The sequence below is a fragment of the Leucoraja erinacea genome, chromosome 14 (assembly GCF_028641065.1).
Source record: "Leucoraja erinacea ecotype New England chromosome 14, Leri_hhj_1, whole genome shotgun sequence".
In the NCBI taxonomy this organism is placed as follows: Eukaryota; Metazoa; Chordata; class Chondrichthyes; order Rajiformes; family Rajidae; genus Leucoraja; species Leucoraja erinaceus.
In genome coordinates, this window is record NC_073390.1 from 3,097,199 (window position 1) to 3,122,220 (window position 25,022).

The window sequence follows — 25,022 nt, forward strand, 5'->3', positions numbered from 1 at the left end:
AGAGTTCTTTTGAGTCAGTTCCAAGTACCCAAGATACACTACACTTATGACTTGCTTACTTCAAGATGAGTCTAATGTCGTACAGCTGCATCTCCAGTTTCCTACATGGTTTTTAAGGCGCTGCATCGGGATGTACCTCTTGCAGATGTAGTCCACACGAACATTGAACGTCTTACAGTACAACAGGCCGAGCACACCATTGCACTAGCCTCCATCTCTCAGACACCAAGACCATGTTGTGCACAGAAACAAACAAAATGTGACTGACCAAACCTTATCCTGCAATCACCCTCACCAAAGCCTCTTGAGACCAAGCCTCAATCAATAACTCTGGCTGCTCCCGCCATGGCCACTTCACTTAGGCTTGCCTTCCTTTTATTGGCAGCTGTTAATTAGCCAATCTGTGAGGCTCACCTACTTGCCATTCTTGCAGCTAAATACCAACAGACGATGAGTTCTGAAAGGTCATTAATCCAATACATTTATTTCATAAATAATGGGGTGCTTTGAGATAATAGAATGGTGCTTTACGTATGTCTTTTGTTTTTACAGCAGAGGAATGCTTCCTGGACTACAGATATGTTCTTCCTGTCGCCTTTGGAGTAGTTCTTGCTGGGGTGATCATTCTTATAATCATCGTGTATTTGATCTGTCGACGTCGCCAAGCTGCAGGTTATCAGCGGATCTGAGGAGAGACGATATTTGCTTGTTGATTTAATTTGCCTTCTCAATGATGTTAATTGCCTGTGTATCAACTGCACTGATGTTTTTATTCACCCCGTTCAGTTTACCTGGAGATTCCCATAAATATGCATGTAGAATTATTGGTCGAGGACTAGTTGATTCCCATTTTAGGCTGGGTAACTGGTTTAGGCCCAGCCGTGTTATACTTTAGTGTATATTTTCTGCATTACTTTGTTTAGAAATGATTAAGAATTAAAATCATGCAGCTTAATGCCTTTCTGTTTGTGGTGCAGGGTATTTCTCAGTTTGAAACCCATTTTGAACATTTTCACTTTTATGCTAAAAAAAATAAATTAATTAATGACTGATCACGCCATCTAATGTTTCATTTTGCTTTTTCTTTAGAAAAATACATTATAAATGATATTGCTTTCAAGACTGTAAAAAATGTAGAAACTGCCCGTCATCATTTTATTAAAATAAACACAGTAGCCAACAGTAAAGATGCTGCCTTACAGCACCTACGGATGCTGTCTACAGAGTAGGTATGTTCTCCTTGATCACATGGGTTTTCTCCAGCTGCTCTGGTTTCTTCCCACGTTCTAAAGACATGCAGATTTGTATTTGTGTAGGAAACATAGAAAATAGGTGCAGGAGGAGGTCATTCGGCTCTTTGAGCCAGCACCGCCATTCATTGTGATCATGGCTGATCGTCCCCAATCAATAACCCGTGCCTGCCTTCTCCCCATATCCTTTGATTTCACTAGCCCCCAGAGCTCTATCTAGCTCTCTCTTAAATCCATTCAGTGACTTGACTTCCACTGCCCTCTGTGGCAGGGAATTCCACAAATTCACAACTCTCTGGGTGAAAACGTTTTTTTCTCACCTCAGTCTTAAATGGCCTCCCCTTTATTATAAGACTGTGGCCCCTGGTTCTGGACTCGCCCAACATTGGGTACATTTTTCCTGCATCTAGCTTATCCAGTCCTTTTATAATTTTATATGTTTCTATAAGATCCCCCCTCACTCTTCTAAACTCCAGTGAATACAGGCCTAGTCTTTTCAATCTTTCCTCATATGACAGCCCTGCTATCCCGTGGATTAATCTCATGAACCTACGCTGCACTGCCTCAATCACAAGGATGAATCACAATCAGAAAGAACTGCAGATGCTAGTTTAAACCAAAGATCGACACAAAAGGTGGAATAACTCAGCAGCATCTCTGATGGAAAGGAATAGGTGACATTTCGGGTCGAAACCCATCTTCAGACTGAGAATGATCTCGGCCCGAAACATCACCTGTTCCTTTTCTCCAGGGATGCTGTCTGACCTGCTGAGTTGCGCTAGCTTTTCATGCCTGTCTTCAGCTTAAAGCAGCTTCTACAGTTCCGTCCTACACAAAATGATTTTTCTGACTGACTTAAGCACCCGAGTCAGAAAAGACACAATCCTCTGGTAAGGTAGACAAAAATGCTGGAGAAACTCAGCGGGTGAGGCAGCATCTATGGGGAGAATGAATAGGTGACTTTTTGGGTCGAGACCCTTCGTCAGACTGATGTCGTGGGGTGGGATAAATAAAGGAAGAGTCGGAGACAATAAGCTTGTGGGAGAGCTGGGAAGGAGGGAGAAAGCAAGGACTATCTGAAATTGGAGAAGTCAATGTTCATATCGCTGGGGTGTAAACTACCCGAGCGAAATATGAGGTGCTGTTCCTCCAATTTATGCTGGGCCTCACTCTGACAATGGAGGAGGTCGGATTTGGAATGGGAGGAGGTGTTGATGTGCTGAGCCACCGGGAGATCAGGTTGGTTAGTGCGAACTGTGCGGAGGTGTTGGTCTCACCGATGTAAAGATTAACACCTGGAACAGTTAATGCAATAGATGAGGTTGGAGAAGGTGCAGATGAACCTCTGCCTCACCTGGAAAGACTGCTTGGGTCCTTGGATGGAGTCAAGGGGGGAGGTAAAGCGACAAGTGTAACATTTCCTGTGGTTGCAAGGGAAAGTGCCCATGGAGGGGGTGGTTTGGGTGGGAGGGGACGAGTTGACCAGGGAGTTACAGAGGGAATGGTCTCTGCGGAAAGCAGAAAGGGGTGGAGATAGGAAGATGTGGCCAGTGGAGGGATCCCGTTGGATCTTTCTTAAACAATCCTCTGGTAAGATGTGATTGGCGGGAAAGGTGTTGGGATAGCTTATTCCAACGGAGGCACTCCTGACAAGTATTGGCTTGTTATCACCAACATGACATTTTAGAGACAAGATTCCGTACCCATTAGAATACGTGATAATCTAAGCAAGTGACCACAAGGATGTCTGTATCAAGGGTTACAATGACACATACTAAAGACAGTCAGATTGATTCACCATGTAATCCACTCTGTAATGTCCATCAGCCTCCACTAGGCACAACAGCGGTAGAAATGTTGCTGCAGAAAAATTAACGTTTGAGGCCTCAAGAATCTGCCACGAAATCACATCTGCAATGGTACCTCACTGACATTCTTACATTCCTTGACCAACAGGATCTGCACAGTAAAAGAGTAAAAATAAAGAACAGTAAATGCTGGTTAATGAATTAATAAGTTTATTGGCCAAGTATGTACACATACAAGGAATTTGCCTTGGTGCTCCGCTCGCAAGTAACACGACACACAGCAAACAATTAAGAATGATACTTAAAACATTAATAATAAAACATTATAGTTTAAACATGTGAATGAAATAAAATACCAGTGCACAAGGAGGCTATAGACTTGGTTGTTGAGTAGAGCTGCTGCTCGTGGAAAAAAAAACTGTTTTTGTGCCTGGCTGTGGCGGCTTTGACAGTCTGGAGTCGCCTTCCAGAGGGAAGTGATTCAAAGAGTTTGCGGCCAGGGTGAGAGGGGCCAGAGATGATCTTGCCCACTCGCTTCCTGGCCCTTGCAGTGTACAGTTCATCAATGGAGGGAAGGTTGCAGCCAATAACCTTCTCAGCCGATCGAATGATTCGCTGCAGCCTCCGGATGTCGTGCTTAGTGGCTGAGCCAAACCAGACCATGGTGGAGAAAGTGAGGACAGACTCTACAATGGCCGTATAGAATTGGATCATCATTGCCTGTGGCAGATTGTGTTTCCTCAGCTGCTGCAGGAAGTACACCCTCTATTGGGCCTTTTTGACTGTGTAATACACAAAAGGACACAAAGTGCTGGAGTAACTCAGCAGGTCAGGCAGCATCTGGTGATGTTTTGGGTCGAGACCCTTCGTCAGACCTTCCTCAACACCTGGGCAGCCCTATGTCATCAGTGAAGCTTGGCTTCACTGGCCAAAAAAGGGATTAGCTTGATTCTGAGGATCTTCAGAATAAGTAGACAAATCTGGCCGAGGGAACTATAGAGGCTGTCGGACATTGGGGAGATCATTGCCAGAATCGTCCTCTTGACGGCTGATCTGTTGCTTTCCAATGGCAGAGTAGACCGTGCATGTCCAGAGACACATAGGGCATGCATTTCAGCTACTACAAGAGATATGCAGGAAGCAGCATCACCCAAGTATGTGGCCTTTTTTGACCTGATAAAAATCGGTAATCCTGAAAATTGAGAATTACTATGGAATATCTTTTTCAAATTGGACTGTCTGCAGAAATTCATCTCCATCTTCCATCTGCCACACGACAGCGTGCAAACTGATCCTAACCACAGACCAATGTTAATGCACACCAGCATCAATTGAGGCTGCAATATCTCCAAACATTTTTCTCAAACTGAATGAATGAATACTTTATTAAGGTATGCAAAGAGTCGCTATATAAAGGGCGATGACAAAGTTACAAAGTCCCCCATCTAGTCCCCAATGGTTCCCCCTTTTTTCTCGGCGGCCTGTCCGCCCACCAGCACCCACCACCGACCCGTCCTCGACCTGTTCTCTTACATTTCATTGCTAGAATGGGGTAATTGTACAGGATAAATTATTCCACCTGAGAACACACAAAACTGGATTGGATGCAAATCAGCTTTGACTCTGAGGACACAAAGTGCTGGAGTAGCTCAGCAGGTCAGGCAGCATCCCCGGAGAACATGGACAGGTGACGTTTCGGGTCTGTACACTTGTTCACCCTGAGCTTAAGTAAAATAATTTGATAGGTAACATTAATCTGGGTATCATTGGCCTCTGGCATTTCTTCTACCCATTAACTGATTTACCATTCACCACCGATCATGACATTTAGAGTATTGTGTTCAGTTCTGGGCATCATGTTATAGGAAAGATATTGTCAAGCTTGAAAGTGTTTAGAAAAGTTTTATGAGGATGTTGCCAGGACTAGAGGGTGTGAGTAGGCTGGGTCTCTATTTCTTGGAGCGCAGGGGGATGAGGGGAGATCTTATAGAGATGTATAAAATCATAAGAGGAATAGATCGGGTAGATGCACAGCCTCTTGCCCAGAGCAGGTAAATCGAGGACCAAAGGACATAGGTTCAAGGTGAAGGGGAAAAGATTTATTAGGAATCTGAGGGGTAACTTTTTCACACAAAGGGTGGTGGGTGTATGGAACAAGCTGCCAGAGGAGATAGTTAAGGCTGGGACTATCCCATTGTTTAAGAAACAGTTAGATAGGTGCATGGATAGGACAGGTTTGGAGGGATATGGACCAGGTGGGACTAGTATACCTGGTAGATGTTGGCCAGTATGGGCAAGTTGGGCCGAAGGGCCTGGTTCCACATTGTATCACTCTATGACAGGACTGTGGAGTTTAAATCTCACATTTTAGTTATGAAATTGTTGAGATCTGGCTAAACCATAATGTTTTTCTGCTTTTAATGTTTAACAAGCACTTGTTCTGTATTCTAGCTTCCCCAATTGCATGACCTTTTCCTAGGTTCCCTGTTTTACGGCGTTGGACTACGTCACAGACTGTGATATCTGACAGTTCTCCTCAATTCTGACAGAACATCTGTTGGAAACTGTCAGAATCAACAAACTAATGAGATCGAGGAACCAAAGTAAATTAGTAACAATTGAAATACAATTCAAAAGAATTTTGAAAGACTGAAAGTCACTAAACCACAAGGAAATAGACACAAAAAGCTGGTCAGGGAGCATCTCTGGGGAAAGGAATAGGTGATGTTTCAGGTCGAGACTCTTAGTCACCTCTTCCTTTTATCCAGAGATATTGCCTGACCCGCTGTGCCACTCCAGCTTTTTGTGTCTATTTCCTTCAGTTTAAAACAGCTTCTGCAGTTCCTTCCTACACAATAAACGGTACAAAGACTACATACCAGGGTGGAATTGGCTACAGAGATAATGAGTGCTTTGGTAATCATTCAAAATCTGATGGATTTTGGAGGGATTCCTGCAGGTTAACATAGAACATGGAACAGTACATCATAGGAATAGGCCCTTTTGCCCACAATGTCTGTGTCTACAATGTCTACTTCAACTAATGCCTCTGCCTGCACATGCTCTATATCCCTCCATCCCTGCTGTCTGAAGAAGGGTCTCAACCCGAAACGTCACCTATTCCTTCTCTCCAGAGATGCTGCCTGTCCCGCTGAGTTACTCCAGCTTTTTTGTGTCTACGGTTTAAACCAGCACCTGCAGTTCCTTCCTACACATCCCTGCATATCCATGTGTCCATGGCCACAATCATATCTGCTTCCACTATCCCTGACTGCGTTCCAGGCAACTCCCACTCTCAGTATAAAAAACACATTCCACGCATCTCTTTTAAACTTTCTCCCTCTGATCGTATCGCTGTGCCCTCTAATCTTTGACATTTCCCGCCCTGGCCTGTTGATCAAGAAATTTAGTATAAGAGTCAGGAGATCATGTTGTGGCTTTGTAACATTTTGGTTAGGTTAGGTTCTTACTTTCAACCCTGTCTATGCCTCTCATACTTATATATACTTTCATTAGGTCTCTGATGCTCCAGAGAAAACAATATAGGTATGTCCAAATTCTCTTTACAGCTAATACCCACTAATCCAGGCATCATTCTGGTAAACCTGTTATGTACACTCACCAAAATCTTCACCTTTCCCGTAATTCGAGTTTCACTGTACCTTAATTGGTACACATGACAATTAACAGACCTTTGACCTTAATGGGGAAATCAGAACTGCATATAGAAACATAGAAACATAGAAAATAGGTACAGGAAGAGGCCTTTCGGCCCTTTGAGCCAGCACCACCATTCATTGTGATCATGGCTGATCGTCCCCTATCAATAACCCGTGCCTGCCTTCTCCCCATATCCCTTGATTCCATAGCCCCTAGAGCTCTATCTAACTCTTTCTTAAATCCATCCAGTGATTTGACCTCCACTGCCCTCTGTGGCAGGGAATTTCACAAATACACAACTCTGGTTGAAAATGTTTTCTCTCACCTCAGTCTTAAATTACCTCCCCTTTATTCTGAGACTGTGGCCCCTGGTTCTGGATTCTCCCAACATTGGGAACATTTTTCTTGCATCTAGCTTGTCCAGTCCTTTTATAATTTTATATGTTTCTATAAGATCCACCCTCATTGCATATGAAACTCCAAATGCAAACTGACCTAAATGCAATCTATGGGGAGTAAGAGGTGACCGTGGCTGACAAGGGAAGCCAAGGACAGTATAAAAATAAAAGAGAAGGTGTATAACATAGCAAAGATGAGCGGGAAGTCAAAGGATTGGGAAACTTTTCAAGAGCAACAGAAGGTAACTAAAAAGGTCATATGGGGAAAAAAGATGAAGTATAAAGGTAAGCTAGCCAAGGATTTAAAGAAGGATAGTAAAAGCTTCTTTATGTATGTGAAGAGGAAAAAAATTGATAGGACAATTGTGGGTCCATTGAAGACGGGAATAGGTGAATTTATTATGGGGAACAAGGAAATGGTTGACGAGTTGAACAGGTACTTTGGTTCTGTCTTCACTAAGGAAGACACAATCTCCCACATGTACTAGGCGACAGAGCACCTAGCGTGATGGAGGAACTGAAGGAAATTCACGTTATTCAGGAAATGGTGTTGGGTAGACTGATGGGACTGAAGGCTGATAAATCCCCAGGGACTGATGGTCTGCATCCCAGGGTACCCAAGGAGGATGTTCTAGAAATCTTGGATGCATTGGTGATCATTTTCCAATGTTCTATAGATTCTGGATCTGGTCCTGTGGATTAGAGGGTAGCTAATATAATCCCACTTTTTAAGTAAGGAGGGAGAGAGAAAGCAGGGAATTATAGATCAGTTAGCCAGACATCGGTGGTGGGGAAGATGCTGGAGAATTATAAAAGATGACATAGCCGAACATTTGGAAAGCAGTAACAGGATCGATCCAAGTCAGCATGGATTTACGAAGGGGAAATCATGCTTGACTAATCTTCTGGAATTTTGTGAGGATGCAACGTTAAAATGGACAAGGGAGAGCCAGTGGATGTAGTGTACCTGGACATTCAGAAAGCATTTGATAAGGTCCCACACTAGAGATTAATGGGTAAAATTAGAACACATGGTATTTGGTGTAGGGTACTGACATGGATAGAAAATTGGTTGGCAGACAGGAAACAAAGAGTAGGGATTAACGGGTCCCTTTCAGAATGGCAGGCAGTGACTAGTGGGGTATCGCAAGGCTCGGTGCTGGGACCACAGCTATTTACAATCTACATTAATGATTTAGATGAAGGAATTAAAAGTAGCATTAGCAAATACGTAGATGACACAAAGTTGGGTCGTAGTGTGAACTGTGAGGAGGATGGTATGAGAATGCAGGGTGACTTGACAGGGGTGAGTGGGCAGATGCATGGCAGATGCAGTATAATGTGGATAAATGTGAGGTTATCTACTTTGGTGACAAGAACAGGAAGGCAGATTATTATCTGAATGGTGTTAGGTTAGGAAAAGGGGAAGAACAAGGAGACCTGGGTGTCCTAGTACATCAGTTACTGAAAGTAGGCATACAGTTACAGCTGGCAGTGAAGAAAGCTAATGGCATGTTGACCTTCATAACTAGAGGAGCAAAGAGGTCCTTCTACAGTTGTACAGGGCCCTGGTGACACCACACCTGGAGTATTGTGTGCAGTTTTGAGAGATTCCCAGTCACATAGACTGACTGAGACTAACTGAGTCAATGGAGGTGAATTGAACGATGATACTGAGATGAGGTAAAAATAACACCTTTAGTGTATTGACTGGAAAGAATGGGTCGACTGTAAACCAACTGCCCGTCCTGGCTGGCATCGCCCCGGCAAACATCAGACGAGAAGCAGCCATGCTGGCCCTCTCTCGAAAGGCACAGACCAGTGAATCCCACCTCCTCCATCAGATCGTCACAGAGACACCACGACGTGTGCGCCTCAAGTCACGGCGCCCCTTTGCCACACAAGCCCAAGAGCTGCTCTGCAAAACATCGGCTGACGCTTCCAAGGCCGCCTGGGTCAAGACGAGATGGAGAGACCAGTGGAAGTCAGCGGAACCATCTAGGCTACACCATTACATCAATGACTCAATGGACGTCCCTGGCCAGGACCTGCCCCAAAAGCAGTGGACAACCCTCAACCGCTTGAGGACAGGCTTCGGACGCTATGGAGTAGCGATGAAGAGGTGGGGCCTCGTGGACAGCGCCTCCTGTGAGGACCCAACACAGACAGTGGACATAGTCACCAGTTGCCCCAAACACCGGCCACCGAATGGTGAACGAGGTCTGATTGACCTGGATGATGACACCTTGGCCTAGCTCGCCTCAACGGAGCTGCAGGTCTAAAAGACATACGACAGAAGAAGAAGACTGGTATTCACTGGAGTTTAGAAGGATGATAGGGGATCTTATAGAAACATATAAAATTCTTATGGGATTGGATAGGCTAGATGCAGGGAACATTTTCCCGATGTTGGGGGAGTCCAGAACCAGGGGTCACAGTTTAAGGATAAGGGGTAAGCCATTTAGAACTGAGACGAGGAAAAACTGAGATGAGAAAAAATATTTCTCTTCCTTTAGAGTTTAATTTTTTTTTTTTTTTTGACAGAATTAAACCTGTGTCTCCATTATTTAAATATTTAACATCTCTTTATCCAAATTTAACTCAATGTAGTCAAATCAACTGAGTATTCATTTCCTATACTTCCACTCGCAACCCCTATCTTCATAGGCTTTGATTCAACGGCTCTTTATATGTTTTAATGCCACCGTTTTTTAGCACCAGGTTACAACCTGGCAGTCATGCCTCCCCCTTTATATGTTAATGCCACCGTTTAGCAAACATTCCCCCGGACCAACACGTTGGGAGAAACAGGAAACCAAGTATGTCCATATAAGGGGATGTTAGAGGAACCACGCATAATCTCAGACCAGTACATTCCTTAGTCTTTCTGGCTAGGGGGGGGTTGTGTATTCCTCAATCTTGTCAGACTGGGCCTGTGATCCTTTATTCATGACTACACAGTAATTGCAAGACATTGTGATTTCCTTAATTGCAGCCGGTTCCAGCAAGTCTGGTCAGCAGCCATCTTATGTCCTTTGTTTCAGTCTACCTGGCCAACCATTTTGTCTTTCAGAACAATCTTATAACATTGATTCAGAATTTCTATTCATCATTCCCCCCTTTTGCCATTCTTATGGCAACACTCATAGTCCATTTAAAAGTCCCATTCGCCGAATCTCGTAACCTTCTAGTTCCCTGGCCAAGGCTTCTTGGACCGTCTGACCTTTATCCCCCAATTCTCCTTCCTCACTCACTTCATCGTTTTCGCTGTCGTTGGGGAATGGTAACAGTCTCTCCTGCTCACGCTGTAAGATCATCATTCGTACAGAACTTTTAGCTTCCTCGGGGGTGGTCCCCAAACCCGATAAAGCCACCATTAATCGGGCTATGATACACTTTACAATAGCAATCCCCACAAATAAGCAAGTAACTACTATAGCAGCATAGATGGCAATGCTGATGATCCAGTTGTATACTCCCCCTAATCCCCAATTCCCCCATCCCTGGTTTTCATTTATTCCATCCAAAAAGGTGGTAATCTCTTTCTGGTGTTGTGTGATGTTGCTAGTCCGGTCTTGAACCCCCATCATACATTTCCCTTTTATGACGGTACAGGTCCCCCCTTCTCTAGCCAATAAGTAATCGAGCGCATATCTATTTTGTAGGGAAAACATCCTCATTTCGGCCATCTGGGTTTTTACTGCCTCCAAGGCTCCAGTTGTTGCATTGCCCAGAATTGTCAGGCCACAAACAAGGTAATTTCGGTTTTTGGCTGCTTCACCTCCACCCACTCCTCCCATGGTTAGCATGCTTAATAATCCCCATCCAATGGCATGTCCGTGGGTAGCTCCCCTAACCCCTGGATTTCTCCATTGCGCGCAAAACTCGGCTGACACTGTCCTTCGACGAACCCGAGCCATGGGTTTAGTCCATTGCTCGGGACAAGGTACTGTGGTTGGCACCAATGCTCCAACTGCCACGTTCTTGGGGAAAGGGGGTTTTAGGACATTGGTTCCTTTCCCATTAAAGAAAAAGTAATATCCTTCCTCCGTATATAATGATCCATTACAGCCCCTTCGGGTATTAATGACTTCTCCCCCTCCAGACCAGTCCCTCCACGCTTCACTGATCCCATTGCTATAACTAGGGATTGGCAGGTGATGGGATCCTACTGTCAGATGGGTCCCGTTGGCCCATCCACACAACAACTGAAATCCAGCATTTACGGGGATACAGTCCTTAGACACCTGACATTGGACTCCATTATAGGTAAGGTTACATGTGGAGCCATGAACGGGCCCTTGCAGAGCGCAAGTGAGGTTATTTTTAACATTTATGACTATACACCCGTGTCCTTGGTTACTAAAACAATTTTCATATTGCCTGTTGTCATTATTGGTGGTGAAGTTACATGGCCTAGCCGGTGCTCTTGACGCCGTCCTAGATCCATTGTAGCAAATGTCGTAGGAGTGGTTATTGTTCTTAGGGAGCGGTAAGCAGTTGGCCGGTGGAGCGAGAAGCCTATCATAGTTGATGCTGACGGGTTTAACAGGGACCGTTTTTTTTTCCTGGCACTTCACCAGTCGTTCAGTTCTGCCCCATGCAGGGGATGGGGTAAACAGGGAGGTAACTGATGTCATTTGTGGATAACAAACCACCTGCCCCTTCCCGAATAGCTCGTTGTGTGCCTGGATGAATAAATTGGAGTTTTCTCGTTCCCCTCTCTTTCCTCGTTTGTTCCGTCCGTATTCAGTCTTTGTCCATTTCCAGCCGAAACCGATTAACCCTGCAGTGGTCGCCACACATATTAATGCCACGAAGACCCTCATCTCAGCGATTTATTTCGTATCTGGGAAGACAAGGGAGGAAAAAAAAGAACGTGCAATCTCATGGCAAAATTAATTCGTGCCCTGCTTCCCGTGGACTGGATCCCCCTCCCTGACCTCGACCTCCCCCCTTTGCTTGGTGTCACCAACCACTTTGCAATGGTGCAGATGCACCCACGCCGATCGTCCTTCTACCTTTACCGCGGTGGGGGTGGTGAGGAGAACCTGGAAGGGGCCCAACCATCGAGGAGAAAGGGTGTCCTTACGAACCCAATTCTTAATCAACACATAAGAACCCGGGGTGATCCGTCCATTAACGGGAAATTCTATGTCGCCCACATAAGCGGCCTTGACCTCCCCATGAATCTCACGCAGGGCCCTTGTAAGGGCAAGGACATAAGAGACCATCTCCTCCGTCATGTGATGCAACGTCATTGTGGCCGGGATAATGTCTGTCCAAGGGGTGCGCAGAGGTCGGCCATAGATGATCTCTGCAGGAGACAACCTTGTCTTCCCTGCTGGAAGGACTCTGATCTGGAACAAAGCAACAGGCAACATTTTAACCCAGGTGGAGCCTGATTGGTCCACCAGCTTGGCAAGCTTGGTCTTCAGGGTCTGGTTCAAGCGTTCCACCATTCCTGCAGCCTGTGGGCGATAAGCACAATGTAGCCGCTGGGTTACGCCCAGCTGTCGGTACAATTCTTTATTGATAGCGGCAATGAAGTGAGGGCCGTTATCCGAACTGATGGTGTTTGGAACCCCAAAACGAGGAACAACCTGCCGTAATAAAATAGACACCACCGTAGAGGCAGTGCAATCAGTGGTTGGAAAGGCTTCAATCCACCTAGAAAACACATCAACAATAACAAGTACATGTTTATAACACTGACACTTAGGCAAATCAATAAAATCCATCTGCAAGGTTTCAAACGGAGCAGTAGGTAATGGAGTACGACCCGTCTGGCAGACAACTCCTTTACCAGGGTTGTGTGTAGCACAGGTGAGGCACCGTGCACTAGTTTGGGCTGCCAAAACCTTAAGTCGAGGATGCCACCATGCCTGTAAGAGAGCGTCTACTAGCAAGGTGGCCCCACAGTGAGTGGCTACATGTAGGCAATCAACGACCCAGGTCGCTAACTGGTCTGTCATACAGGTCTGTCCGGCCGGCGTGAGCCACAATCCAGAGTCAGCCTTCCGACAGCCCAGCTGCTCCCATTCCATTATAACATTAGCAGAGGCGTCCCCCTGTAAGAGCAATACATCATTTATGGTTGGCATAGGTTTCTCAGATTCAGACGAGCCCATATAAAGGCTTTCCACCTGCCTCATCATACTACCCACCACTTTAAATCTACCGCGTGAAGCACACTTAGCCGCATCGTCAGCCAACCTGTTACCGATTTGGACTGGGGATTCTCCTGTCGTGTGGGCCGCACATTTGATTACGGCTACCGCAGAGGGCAGGAGGATAGCATTCAACAGGTCAGAGACCAGGATCTGATTGGCAATCTTATGGCCCGTCGAGGTGAGGAATCCCCTGTTTTTCCATAACTGTCCGAAATCGTGAACGACTCCAAATGCGTATCGGGAGTCGGTGTAAATATTGACGGAGTGCCCCTCTGCGAGGACACAGGCTCGGGTGAGGGCAAACAACTCGGCCTGCTGAGCTGAAAACGGAGGGTCAAAACTGCCACAATCCAGCAAGGTTCCATCTTGCTTAACTACCGCAAAGCCTGACAGTCGGCGTCCCTGCTCGTTGATGGACGAACTTCCATCAGTATAGAGGATCAAATCTGGAGAGGCTAGAGGTTGATCGCTAAGGTCAGGGCGCGGACTTGTATCCGCGAGAATAGCCTCCAAGCAGTTATGGTCGCATGGAGCGAGGAGATCAGGAGGAGAGCAGAGAAACGCAGCAGGGTTGATAGTGGTGCAGTGCCGGAACTGTAGCTTGGGATTATTCAACAGGTAGATCTCATATTTATTTTGTCTGGCTGAGGTCAAATGCTGGGTCTGGAGTTGTCCCAGTAGGGCGGTCACAGAGTGGGAGGAATATACGGTAATGTCCTGCTGGAGAGTCAGGTTGGCGGCCGACTGAAGACTATTGTATACCGCTGTTAAAACCTGTGTACAATGGGGATACCCCAGTGCCACAGGGTCTAACTTGGATGAATAATACGCTACTGGTCGGTGCTTATCCCCATGCAGCTGGGTCAAAACCGCAGTGGCACATTCACCCAGGACGGTACAATAGAGCTGAAAAGGTCTATCATACAGGGGTCGCCCCAGCGCAGGAGCCTTCTGCAGGGCCTCTCTTAGATTATTGAACGCTGTCAAGGCTTCACCTGACAATACAAAGGTACTTTCCTCACTGGTGTAAGGGGTCAGGTGCTTTATGTCCAGGGCCACATTCGGAATCCACTGACGGCAGTAGTTGATCATTCCCAGCCACTGTCGCATTCCCCTGGCTGACGTGGGGGGGGCTGTTCTGTAAATGGGGTCTGTGCGGCTCTCGTCCAACCGACGGCCTTCTGCCGAGATTATGACTCCGAGGAATTTCACCTCCTTTTGTCCAACATGTACTTTGGAGGGGGACACAACGTATCCCAATGTCTTTACAAAGTTCAACAACAAAATTATAGCTTCCCTATTCTGCTCCTCCGTTTCACTGGCCACTAAAAGGTCATCGACGTACTGGATCAATGCAGACCCCTCAGGTAACTGCAGGTTTTGTAATTGCTGCTGCAGACAACGAGAAAATAGGGTCGGTGAGTTTACAAAGCCCTGTGGCAATCTGGTCCATGTGTACTGTTGTCCATTATAGGTGAATGCAAACAGGTACTGACAGTCCGGATGTAAAGGAATCGAGAAAAAGGCATGTTGGAGATCCACCGATCCAAAGACTGTTGCTTTAGCCGGGATGGTAGCAAGAATATGTGCTGGGTTAGGAACAAGAGCATGTAATGGTTGTACTATGGCATTGATGGCCCGCAGGTCCTGGACTAGACGATACTGATTCGGTTTTCCTGGTTTTGGGACTGCGAGAATTGGTGTGTTGCAGCAGGACTGGCAGGTGATCAAGATACCTTGCTTCAATAGTCCTTTGAGTAACACGTCGATACAGGGTACGGCCTGGACTTTCAAGGGATATTGTTGTATAGATGGCATGGCTACACCGGGCTTGACCTTCACTAGGACTGGTTCAACATTTGTAAGTCCTACTTGAGTCTGATCATCCGCCCATACTTCCGGATCAGTAAATTCCACAATATCTCGGCCCTTATGGTGTCTCAAGGTACCCTCCTGAGTAGGTCGGGTGGGTGAATAGGTAATGGACAGGTCGGAGGTAACTTGCTGGGGGCCTTGGGTATTTTCATCTGATCCCTTCAAGGCCTGAAAAACCATTGGTCCGAGGTCTTTGGCGGTATATGGAAAGTATACTTTTAGCGTAAGATGAGGTGCGATGCCAGGACTTTGCCTCCAGTTGGACATAGATATCGACACGGCCAACGCTTCTCCTTCCCGACCGGTTACGGTAGCCAACTCGGTGATGGTCCACTGACTGCCCTCATGGGGCCCAAAGAATTGCTCCAGTTCCGAGTTGGATCCACTCGCATCATATGCAAGTGTGACATGGTGTTCTTGGTCCTCCAAGTCCAGGCTCCACCATTGGGGTGTTCGATGCTGATAGCACTGTCGATGTTGAGCGTGTTCAACCTCTATGGAATGCGGCTGACATACAAGCAGAAGCTGTAGTCGACAAAGTAGGTCTCGTCCCAAAACATTAATGTCCAGATTGTTAGTCACCACAAATTGGTGCATAATGCGGATTCCTTCATATTGGACAGGCACTGGTACAGTTAGGGGATAAGGGTGTGGAATTCCATCAAAGCCTTGTAACATTTCATGCTGTCCAGTAGTCTGGAGGGCTAAGGAACATTGTACTGATGAAACAGTTGCTCCGGTATCAACAAGGAAGGAGTGTGATTCGTTATTAACTGTCATCTTCAGGTGTGGCTCCGGGATACTGTCATTCCTCCTTGTGGGGGATATCGACAGCATCTTTGGTGGTCAATTTTCAAAGGGGTTTTGGTGTATTCCTTGGAAGGAGGGAGAGGGACCTGGGTACCCTCCTCGGGGTCCTTGTTGGCCTTGCTGTCCAGGCTGTCCGTATTGTCCCTGGTTTAGGTGTCCTCTCTCACTTCCTCGTCTTTCTCCTTGCTGATGATCGCTTGGACAATCTCGGCGTACGTGACCTGTGCCTCCACATTCCCAACAAATCAGGGGTTTTCTTGGTCCCCATCCTATTCCTCCAGATGGCCGCTGGTTGTTCCCTCCGCGGGGTGCATATGGTGGCCCGTACGGGGAGGCATTAGGTCCGTTCGGATGTCCCCAGAGGAAAGGGTACGTATTGTGCTGGCTATCCATCCATACCGGAACGCAGGACTGGTGCTCCTTCTGGTATCCTCGAGTCTCCGCGTGCGGAGGTCCTTTGGGTTTTGGCGGCTGCTCTCGGGTGATAACATATTCCGTCTTTACCTTTGCTGGTGGATCCCCAGCTTCTCCTCTCTTCCATAATGCACATACGGCGCGGCACATATCAGGGGTGGTCATGCCGGTCCAATTTAGATTATTAGTCTTAACGCTGGTACCGACGCCGTCGGGCAAGCAGAGCATTAGTGTAGCACAGAACTGGGGAGATTGCTGACCGGTGTTAAAGTTCTGGTCCCCAGCATGCGAGCCATACACATCCTTAAATCTTTCCAAGAAGTCCTCGGGGTCCTCATTTCGCTTGGGTTTCTGATCCAGTACCTTGGGCAAGTCAATAGGTTTTCTCAGGGTCGCTTCGAGGGCCGCCAGGAGTAGGGTCTTCCGCTGTTCATCTCCGGCAACTCCCGGGTGCACGGCTTCCATAGCAGCGTGGTTATTGTACCCCAGCTGGGCGAGGAACTTGCCCCACTGCGTTCGATTCAGGGATTGTCTGACCAGACTCCAGGCGTCTAAAGAGACGGCTTGGTAGGCGTCCAACATGTTGCCGATGAACTCGACAAATCGTCCTGGGCACTTGACTTTGTCTGGTGCCCCATTCAGGATTATCAACATATCGTTTGGTTTCCACGGAGCATACACCTGGATGGTCGCAGGGGGCCCTCCTGCTACAACGGCCGCCCCGGCAGTTGCGGGATTCGGGACTGTTCTCATTGGCATTTGTCTTGCGCGTGGGTAGTGCTTCTTCTTCCTAGCCCTTCTAGCCTCTTCCTCCCTTCTCTCGTCTCTGTCTTCAGATGCCGTGTCCCCTTCGCTCTCCCATTCGTTATTATCGTCGGAGGTTGAAAAGGTGGAGCTGGAGGGGGATTGTGTTCGCGGCTGTGCCCTATTCTTTTTGTGTTTGTTCCGGGGGTTCAGTTTAGTTCTGCCTCCCACGGAGTCAGTGGATTGTGGGGCACCAGGTGAGTATGGAGGGGGTCGGCCTGCGGGGGGGGCACTAGGGACACTAGGGACAACTGTCGTCCTGGTGGTCTCCCCTGAATGGGACCGTCTTCTGGGGTTCAGCGAGGGTACGGGGGAGATTTGGAAACTGGTATCTGGGAAGAGCGAGGTTTAATCTTGGATCGGGTAGCAGGATTTGGAGCAGCGGACACAGGACTGTCAACGGGGGCAGGCTGGTTCAACGGGGGTGCTCCACGGACTCCCCAAGGATAATCCTCTACCTCCTCCTCGTCATCACCTCCCAAATCTATGCCAGCCACCGACTTACGTAAGTCTTTATCTACCTTGGCCATATTTTCTCTCTCTCTCTCCTGACGATCCTTACTTTCTTTAGCATGCCTGCATTCCTGTTTTAATACTGTCACTGACTTCTCCTGACCCCCCTCGGTCAGGGGTATTCCTAGTTTCAAGGCATTACTCTGCCAACTGGCCGTTAAAGACCGTGCCTTTTCTTTGTTATAATGATCGATCCACAACTGAATGGCCTTTTTATATATATTTTTTTTATCCGTTCTCCATATTACACTTTGGGCTCTGGATAACACACTCATGTCCTTGGAACCCCCTTCAGGCCATTCATCCTTCCCCAGTTTATGAATGAGTCCTCCCGACATACGCCTAAAGGTCTCCTCCATTTCTGGATGCAAGAAACATAGCTGATGTAATGGCCGGTCTGGGTGACAACTGGTGTCCATACCATTACCCATTTTTAAACTTATTACTATTACACACAATATTTCAGGGTTAACCGCGAGTCCTTGGTTCCACCGTATCTCACTCGGTCACTTCAATTCCTGACCTTCGCGTGGAGGATTTCCTCTCTTAACAACCAGTCTAAGGCGGACTTTCTGTGAGATACGGAGGTACTTTGGTCTCGGCTAACACTCAATACTTGCTAACTCTTTCAGGGTTAACCTAGAGCCCTTGGTTCCTCCGTATCTCACTCGGCCACTTTAAAGTGGACTTTCTGTGAGATATGGGGGTACCTTGGTCTCAGTTAACGTCTCAACACTAGTTAACTTTATTACACAATTATCACAACAAAATTTCAGGGTTAACCGTGAGTCCTTGGTTCCGTCGTATCTCACTCGGCCACTTTAAAGCGGACTTTCTGTGAGATACGGGGGTACCTTGGTCTCGGTTAACACTCACCACTTGCTAACTCTTTCAGGGTTAACCTAGAGCCCTTGGTTCCTCCGTATCTCACTCGGCCACTTTAAAGTGGACTTTCTGTGAGATATGGGGGTACCTTGGTCTCAGTTAACGTCTCAACACTAGTTAACTTTATTACACAATTATCACAACAAAATTTCAGGGTTAACCGTGAGTCCTTGGTTCCGTCGTATCTCACTCGGCCACTTTAAAGCGGACTTTCTGTGAGATATGGGGGTACCTTGGTCTCGGTTAACACTCACCACTTGCTAACTCTTTCAGGGTTAACCTAGAGCCCTTGGTTCCTCCGTATCTCACTCGGCCACTTTAAAGTGGACTTTCTGTGAGATATGGGGGTACCTTGGTCTCAGTTAACGTCTCAACACTAGTTAACTTTATTACACAATTATCACAACAAAATTTCAGGGTTAACCGTGAGTCCTTGGTTCCGTCGTATCTCACTCGGCCACTTTAAAGCGGACTTTCTGTGAGATACGGGGGTACCTTGGTCTCGGTTAACACTCACCACTTGTTAACTCTTTCAACTAGTTAACTTCCTATACACAGTGCACTCCTCTTATATACCGTCTACGGTCCCCCTCTACGGGGTGTTTTATCCGCTCGATCAGACTAGGATAATCCTCGAGACGGCCCTATCCCCGTGCCCACAACCGGAATGTTCGGATGTCGTCCCACCAACTGACGCAAGTCAGCGAATTACCCTGCTACGCCGGGATACGAGGAAGGACCAAGAGGAGATTTAACTAAATCTACTCACTTGGCTGCGCACCCTTCACATCGATCCCGTCGCCCAGTGGATTCACTCGCCGGCTCGATCAGTCGCTGGTTGACATCCCACTTCTGACACCAAAATGTTGATTCACGTTTCTCTCTCACATCGGTTGTTTCGACAATAATCGACCAGGCACCAGGGTTGCTTTAAACGTACGTTTTATTGAGCAGGAATCTCCACACAGGTTACAACCTGGCAAAGAGTCAAGCTGCCTGCCCTTAATTGCAAGGCTCTTTATATGTTAATGCCACCGTTTAGCACCTCCCACATTCCCCCCCGATCAAAGGACCAACACGTTGGGAGAAACAGGAAACCAAGTATGTCCATATAAGGGGATGTTAGAGGAACCACGCATAATCTCAGACCAGTACATTCCTTAGTCTTTCTGGCTAGGGGGGGGTTGTGTATTCCTCAATCTTGTCAGACTGGGCCTGTGATCCTTTATTCATGACTACACAGTAATTGCAAGACATTGTGATTTCCTTAATTGCAGCCGGTTCCAGCAAGTCTGGTCAGCAGCCATCTTATGTCCTTTGTTTCAGTCTACCTGGCCAACCATTTTGTCTTTCAGAACCATCACCTGTCCTTTCACTGCTTCCCTTCCCACTCTGCAGGGACCCAAACAGTCTTTCTGTTGCGGCACGGTGGAGTCGCAGTAGAACTACTGCCTTACAGCGCCAGAGACCCAGGTTCGATCCCGACTATGTGTGCTGTCTGTACGGAGTTTGTATATTCTCCCCGTGACCTGTGAGAACTTCGGTTTCCTCCCACACTCCAAAGATGTACAGGTTTGTAGGTTAATTGGCTTGGTAAATGTAAAGTTGTCCCTAGTGCATGTCGGGTAGTGTTAATGTGCGGGGATCGCTGGTCGGTGCGGATTCTGCAGGCCGAAGGGCCTGTTTGCATGCTGTATCTCTAAACTAGATAAACTAGATTTCGAGGTGAAGCAGTGTACTCATTTGCCCTTCTCGTTTCAGTAGGCCAAGGGGTGGACCGCGTTAAGTGTTCACAATGCGACCTTCCAAATACAGACAGGGTGAATCAGTTCACAGGGGTGACACTAGCCTTCAGTTAAAAAAGAGACACAAAGTGCTAGAATAACTCAGCGGGTCAGGCAGCATCCTGGAGCCCATGGATAGATGACGTTTCGAGAGGGGGTTGTTTGAGGTTACCTAAAATAGGAGAATTCAATGTTCATACTGTTGGGTTGTAAACTATCCAAGTGGGATATGAGGTGCTGTTCCTCCAGTTTGCATGTGGCCTCACTCTGGCAAAGGAGGAGGCCCAGGACAGACTGTTCAATATGGGAATGGGAAGGGGAATTAAAATGGTTAGTAGCGGGATATGCAGTAGGCCTTGGTGGACCAAGCGCATGTGTACATAGACATAGAAAATAGGTGCAGGAGTAGGCCATTCGGCCCTTCGAGACAGCACCGCCATCCAATAGGATCATGGTTGATCATCCAAAATCAGTACCCCGTTCTTGCTTTCTCCCAATATCCCTTGATTCCGTTAGTCCTAAGAGCTAAATGTAATTCTCTCTTGAATACATCAAGCCGTCGCCGAGTCTACGATGGTCCTACATGATGTACAGCAGGCCACATCGCGAACATTGATGTGGTACATGAGGCTAGATGAGGTGTATGTGAACCTCTGTCTCACCTGGAAGGACTACTGGGGTTCCTGGATGGACGCGAGGAAGGAGTCACAGGGAGTCACAGGGACAAGTGTTACATTTTGTACGGTTGCTGGGGAAAGTACCTGGGAAGGGATGAGTTGCTGAGCGAGCAGTCTCTGTGGAAGGCGGAAAGGGCTGGAGATGGGACGATGTGACTGGTGGTGGGATCACGTTGGAGCAGACGGAAAAGGCGGAGGAGGAAGTGTTGGACGTTGTAGGTGAGCTTCCAGTTCTCCGCCACATTAATTTCCCATCCTACTCCCAACTCCTGCACCATTAAAACAAAGCACAACCTGACAGAAACAACATCTCTGTGCATATTGCAGCCTTGTGGACTCAAATTATTCAAGTTTAGGTAATCTGCTCTCTTTCTACTTGTATTAGAATGAGCTATTTCTTCCATTAATCCTGTGTAATTTTATTATTTTTTATTCAGTACTGTTAGGCATATCCCACTGCTTGGCTATTAGCAGGCCATAACAGTGGCATAGGGTGGCTAGTTGGTAGACTTGCTGCCTCACAGGATCAGAGACCCGAGTTCCATCCTGATATCAGCTTGTCTGTGTGAAGTTTGCACATTCTCTGTATGACCGTGTGGGTTTCCTCCAGGTGCTCCAATTTCCGACCACTTCCCAAAGACGCGCTTGTTTGTGTGTTAATTGGCATCTGTTTAAAAAGAAGATTCTAACGTGTGAAAAGTGGACAGTGGGCAAACATAGAACCAGTGTGTAGGGGTGATCGATGGTGGGCGTGAGCTAGGACGGACGAAAAGCCTATTTCCATGCTGTTTCTCCGAAAAAAAAAGCTCTCTGATCCTGACTGCCACATTGTCTGTAGAAAGGAACTGCAGATACTGGTTTACACTGTAGACACAAAATGCTGGACAGAGAGACGAAATATATGGAAGGGTAAAGTGTGAAAATGACAGATCAAAGCCGACTATGTTCATCATCGTCTGGAGGGGCAGAGGGAGTGTGGAGGGGGGAGTGTGGAGGGGAGAGTGTGGAAGGGAGGGGAGGGGGAGAGTATGGAGGGGAGTGGAGGAGAGTGTGGAGGGGGGAGTGTGGAGGGGCAGAGGGGAGAGTGTGGAGGGGAGAGTGTGGAGGGGCGGAGTATGGAGGGACGGAGTATGGAGGGGAGAGTGTGGGGGGGAGAGTGTGGGGGGTAGGGGGAGGGAGAGTGTGGAGGGGAGGGGGGAGTGTGGAGGGGCGGAGTATGGAGGGGAGAGTGGGGAGAGTGTGGAGAGGAGAGTGTGGGGGGGGTGGAGTGGGGGAGAGTGGGGAGTGGGGAGCGTGTGGAGGGGGAGAGAGTGGGGAGAGTAGAGTGGAGAGTGTGGGGGGGAGAGTGGGGAGAGTGTGGAGGGGAGAGTGGAGAGTGTGGAGGGGGAGGGGGGAGGGGGGGTGTGGAGGGGGAGGGGGGGGGGGGGAGGGGGGAGAGTGGGGAGGGGGGGAGAGTGTGGGGAGGGGCAGTGTGGAGGGGGAGAGTGGGGGGGAGAGGGAGAGTGTGGAGAGGGAGAGTGTGGGGGGATAGTGTAGAGAGAGGGGGGAGTGGGGAGTGTGGGGAGGGGGGGAGAGTGGGGGAGGGGGGGGAGTGTGGCGGGGAGAGTGGGGAGGGGGAAAGTGTGGAGGGGGAGAGTGTAGAGTGTTGAGGGAGAGCGGTCGCGGCCGGGCATTAGGACCCTGTGCCGCTGCTACTGACGGCGGTCGGTCGTGTGGAGTCGGGGCTACGGGTCGGCAAGAGGAACGATAAAGTTACCCGCACCCCGCAGCGATTAAAACACCCACCATGACATTTACCTTCTGCACTTCCAGCAAATCTGTCATCAGCCGCTAACATCACAAAAGTGTGATATTGCGGATCGTTGGCCTGTAGTGGGGGTGTTGGGCCCGTTGCCCGGCCTAGGCCCGGCCCGGCCCTGCTGTCCCCATGGTGATGGCGGCGATGGCGGCGGCGCGGCTCCTGCAGCGCTGGGTGAGGAGCGGCCTCAAACTGTGAGTGTCTCAGTCCACGTCTACGTCTCGTCAGCTCATTCGTGATAGCAGCAGAATGAAGCCATTCGGCCCATCGTCTACCCCACTATGGCTGATCTATCTCTCCCCCCTCCCCTCCACATAACCTCTAACACCCGTACTAATCAAAAATCTATCTATCTATCTCTGACTTGCCCCTCTATCTATCTCTGACGCCCGACACAGCCTTCCATGGCGATGAATCCCACAGATTCACCACCCTCTGGCTAAATAAACCCCCCTCCCTCCCCTCATCCCTTTCCTATAGGAACGTCCTTTAATTCTGAGGCTGTGACCTCTGGTCCTAGACTCTCCCACTAGTGGAAACATCCTCTCCACATCCACTCTATCCAAGCCTTTCACTATTCAGTATGTTTCAATGAGGTCCCTCCTCATTCTTCTTTACAGCACCAGCTGCAGCTTCACTTTAAGCAGCTGGCTGGCTGGCTGGTTTGCCCATGGGCCTGGTGGCAGATCTCCTGGGCACCGGTTTGTTTAGGGACCACTCTGTCAACTGCCCATTTGTCAGCCTGCAGGTTTCTTGGCGATTCCAAGGTCATGACCAGGCCATAATCACACAGACCATTTCTGATTTCATCACTTCTGGCTGTCAGCCCTTCACAGCCTCCAACCTTATTGCTCTGGTGGCAAAACAGGAAAGCAGACTATTATCTAAATGGTGGCCGACTAGGAAAAGGGGAGATGTAGCGAGACCTGGGTGTCATGGTACACCAGTCATTGAAGGTGGGCATGCAAGTGCAGCAGGCAGTGAAGAAAGCGAATGGTATGTTAGCTTTCATAGCAAAAGGATTTGAGTACAGGAGCAGGGAGGTTCTACTGCAGTTGCACAGGGTCTTGGTGAGACCACACCTGGAGTATTGCGTACAGTTTTGGTCTCCAAATCTGAGGAAGGACATTATTGCCATAGAGGGAGTGCAGAGAAGGTTCACCAGACTGATTCCTGGGATGTCAGGACTGTCTTATGAAGAAAGACTGGATAGACTTGGTTTATACTCTCTAGAATTTAGGAGATTGAGAGGGGATCTTATAGAAACTTACAAAATTCTTAAGGGGTTGGACAGGCTAGATGCAGGAAGATTGCTCCCGATGTTGGGGAAGTCCAGGACAAGGGGTCACAGCTTAAGGATAAGGGGGAAATCCTTTAAAACTGAGATGAGAAGAACTTTTTTCACACAGTGGTGAATCTCTGGAACTCTCTGCCGTAGTCGAGGCCAGTTCATTGGCTATATTTAAGAGGGAGTTAGATGTGGCCCTTGTGGCTAAGGGGATCAGAGGGTATGGAGAGAAGGCATGTACGGGATACTGAGTTGGATGATCAGCCATGATCATATTGAATGGCGGTGCAGGCTCGAAGGGCCGAATGGCCTACTCCTGCACCGAATTTCTATGTTTCTATGTTCCCCAGTCCCACACGGCCCGGTTTTACCTTCTCCCCAAAATCCATGTACACAACTGCCCTGGCAAACCCATTGTATCTGCCTGCTCCTGTCCAACACAAATGATTTCCACATACCTCGATTCCATCCTATCCCCCCCTGGTCCTATCTCTCCCTACCTATGTTCAAGATGCAGACTCATATACATCGGCAAGACCAAGTGTTGACAGAGCGATCGTTTCGCTGAACACTTTCGCTCAGTCTGCCTGGACCTACCTGATCTCCCAGTTGCTAAACACTTTAATTCTCCTTCCCATTCCCACACAGATCTTTCTGTACTAGGCCTCCTCCATTGTCCGAGTGAGGCTAAATGCAAATTGGAGGAACAGCATCTCATATTTTGTTTGGGTAGCTTACAACTGTGAAAAGATGGCTGCGCTATTGGCACTGCGGCTCGCCTGCAGTCCGTCTGTTTTTACTTTTTTTGTTGTTTTTTTTTGTCTTGTTCAGTTAAATTTTAGTTTATTAGGCTGTGTTATGTGTGGGGGGAGGGAATTTTTTTTT

General features: G+C 47.9%; 3 protein-coding genes and 1 long non-coding RNA gene across 4 annotated transcripts in view; 2 read left to right on the forward strand and 2 right to left on the reverse strand.

Moving 5' to 3' along the window:
• lamp3 (lysosomal associated membrane protein 3) overlaps positions 1–1,060 on the forward strand; it is a 43,153-nt gene extending 42,093 nt beyond the window's left edge. Inside the window, exon 6 of the mRNA XM_055645384.1 lies at positions 553–1,060. Within this exon, the coding sequence (XP_055501359.1) occupies positions 553–689 (137 nt within the window). The 3' untranslated portion in view covers positions 690–1,060. The remainder of the gene's footprint in view (positions 1–552) is intronic.
• Positions 607–22,981, reverse strand: LOC129703195 (uncharacterized). Its single transcript, XR_008724520.1, has 3 exons — positions 22,849–22,981; positions 3,049–3,209; positions 607–685 (listed from the first exon to the last, which is right to left on the reverse strand). It is a non-coding gene; the product is annotated as an uncharacterized LOC129703195 (long non-coding RNA).
• Positions 9,910–17,089, reverse strand: LOC129703191 (uncharacterized). The gene is made up of 2 exons (XM_055645381.1): positions 12,348–17,089; positions 9,910–11,965 (listed from the first exon to the last, which is right to left on the reverse strand). Exons 1-2 carry the CDS (start codon positions 15,999–16,001, stop codon positions 11,942–11,944), a joined length of 3,678 nt encoding a protein of 1,225 aa, XP_055501356.1. The 5' UTR covers positions 16,002–17,089; the 3' UTR covers positions 9,910–11,941.
• mccc1 (methylcrotonyl-CoA carboxylase subunit) overlaps positions 22,909–25,022 on the forward strand; it is a 63,751-nt gene continuing 61,637 nt past the window's right edge. Inside the window, exon 1 of the mRNA XM_055645382.1 lies at positions 22,909–23,043. Within this exon, the coding sequence (XP_055501357.1) occupies positions 22,979–23,043 (65 nt within the window). The 5' untranslated portion in view covers positions 22,909–22,978. The remainder of the gene's footprint in view (positions 23,044–25,022) is intronic.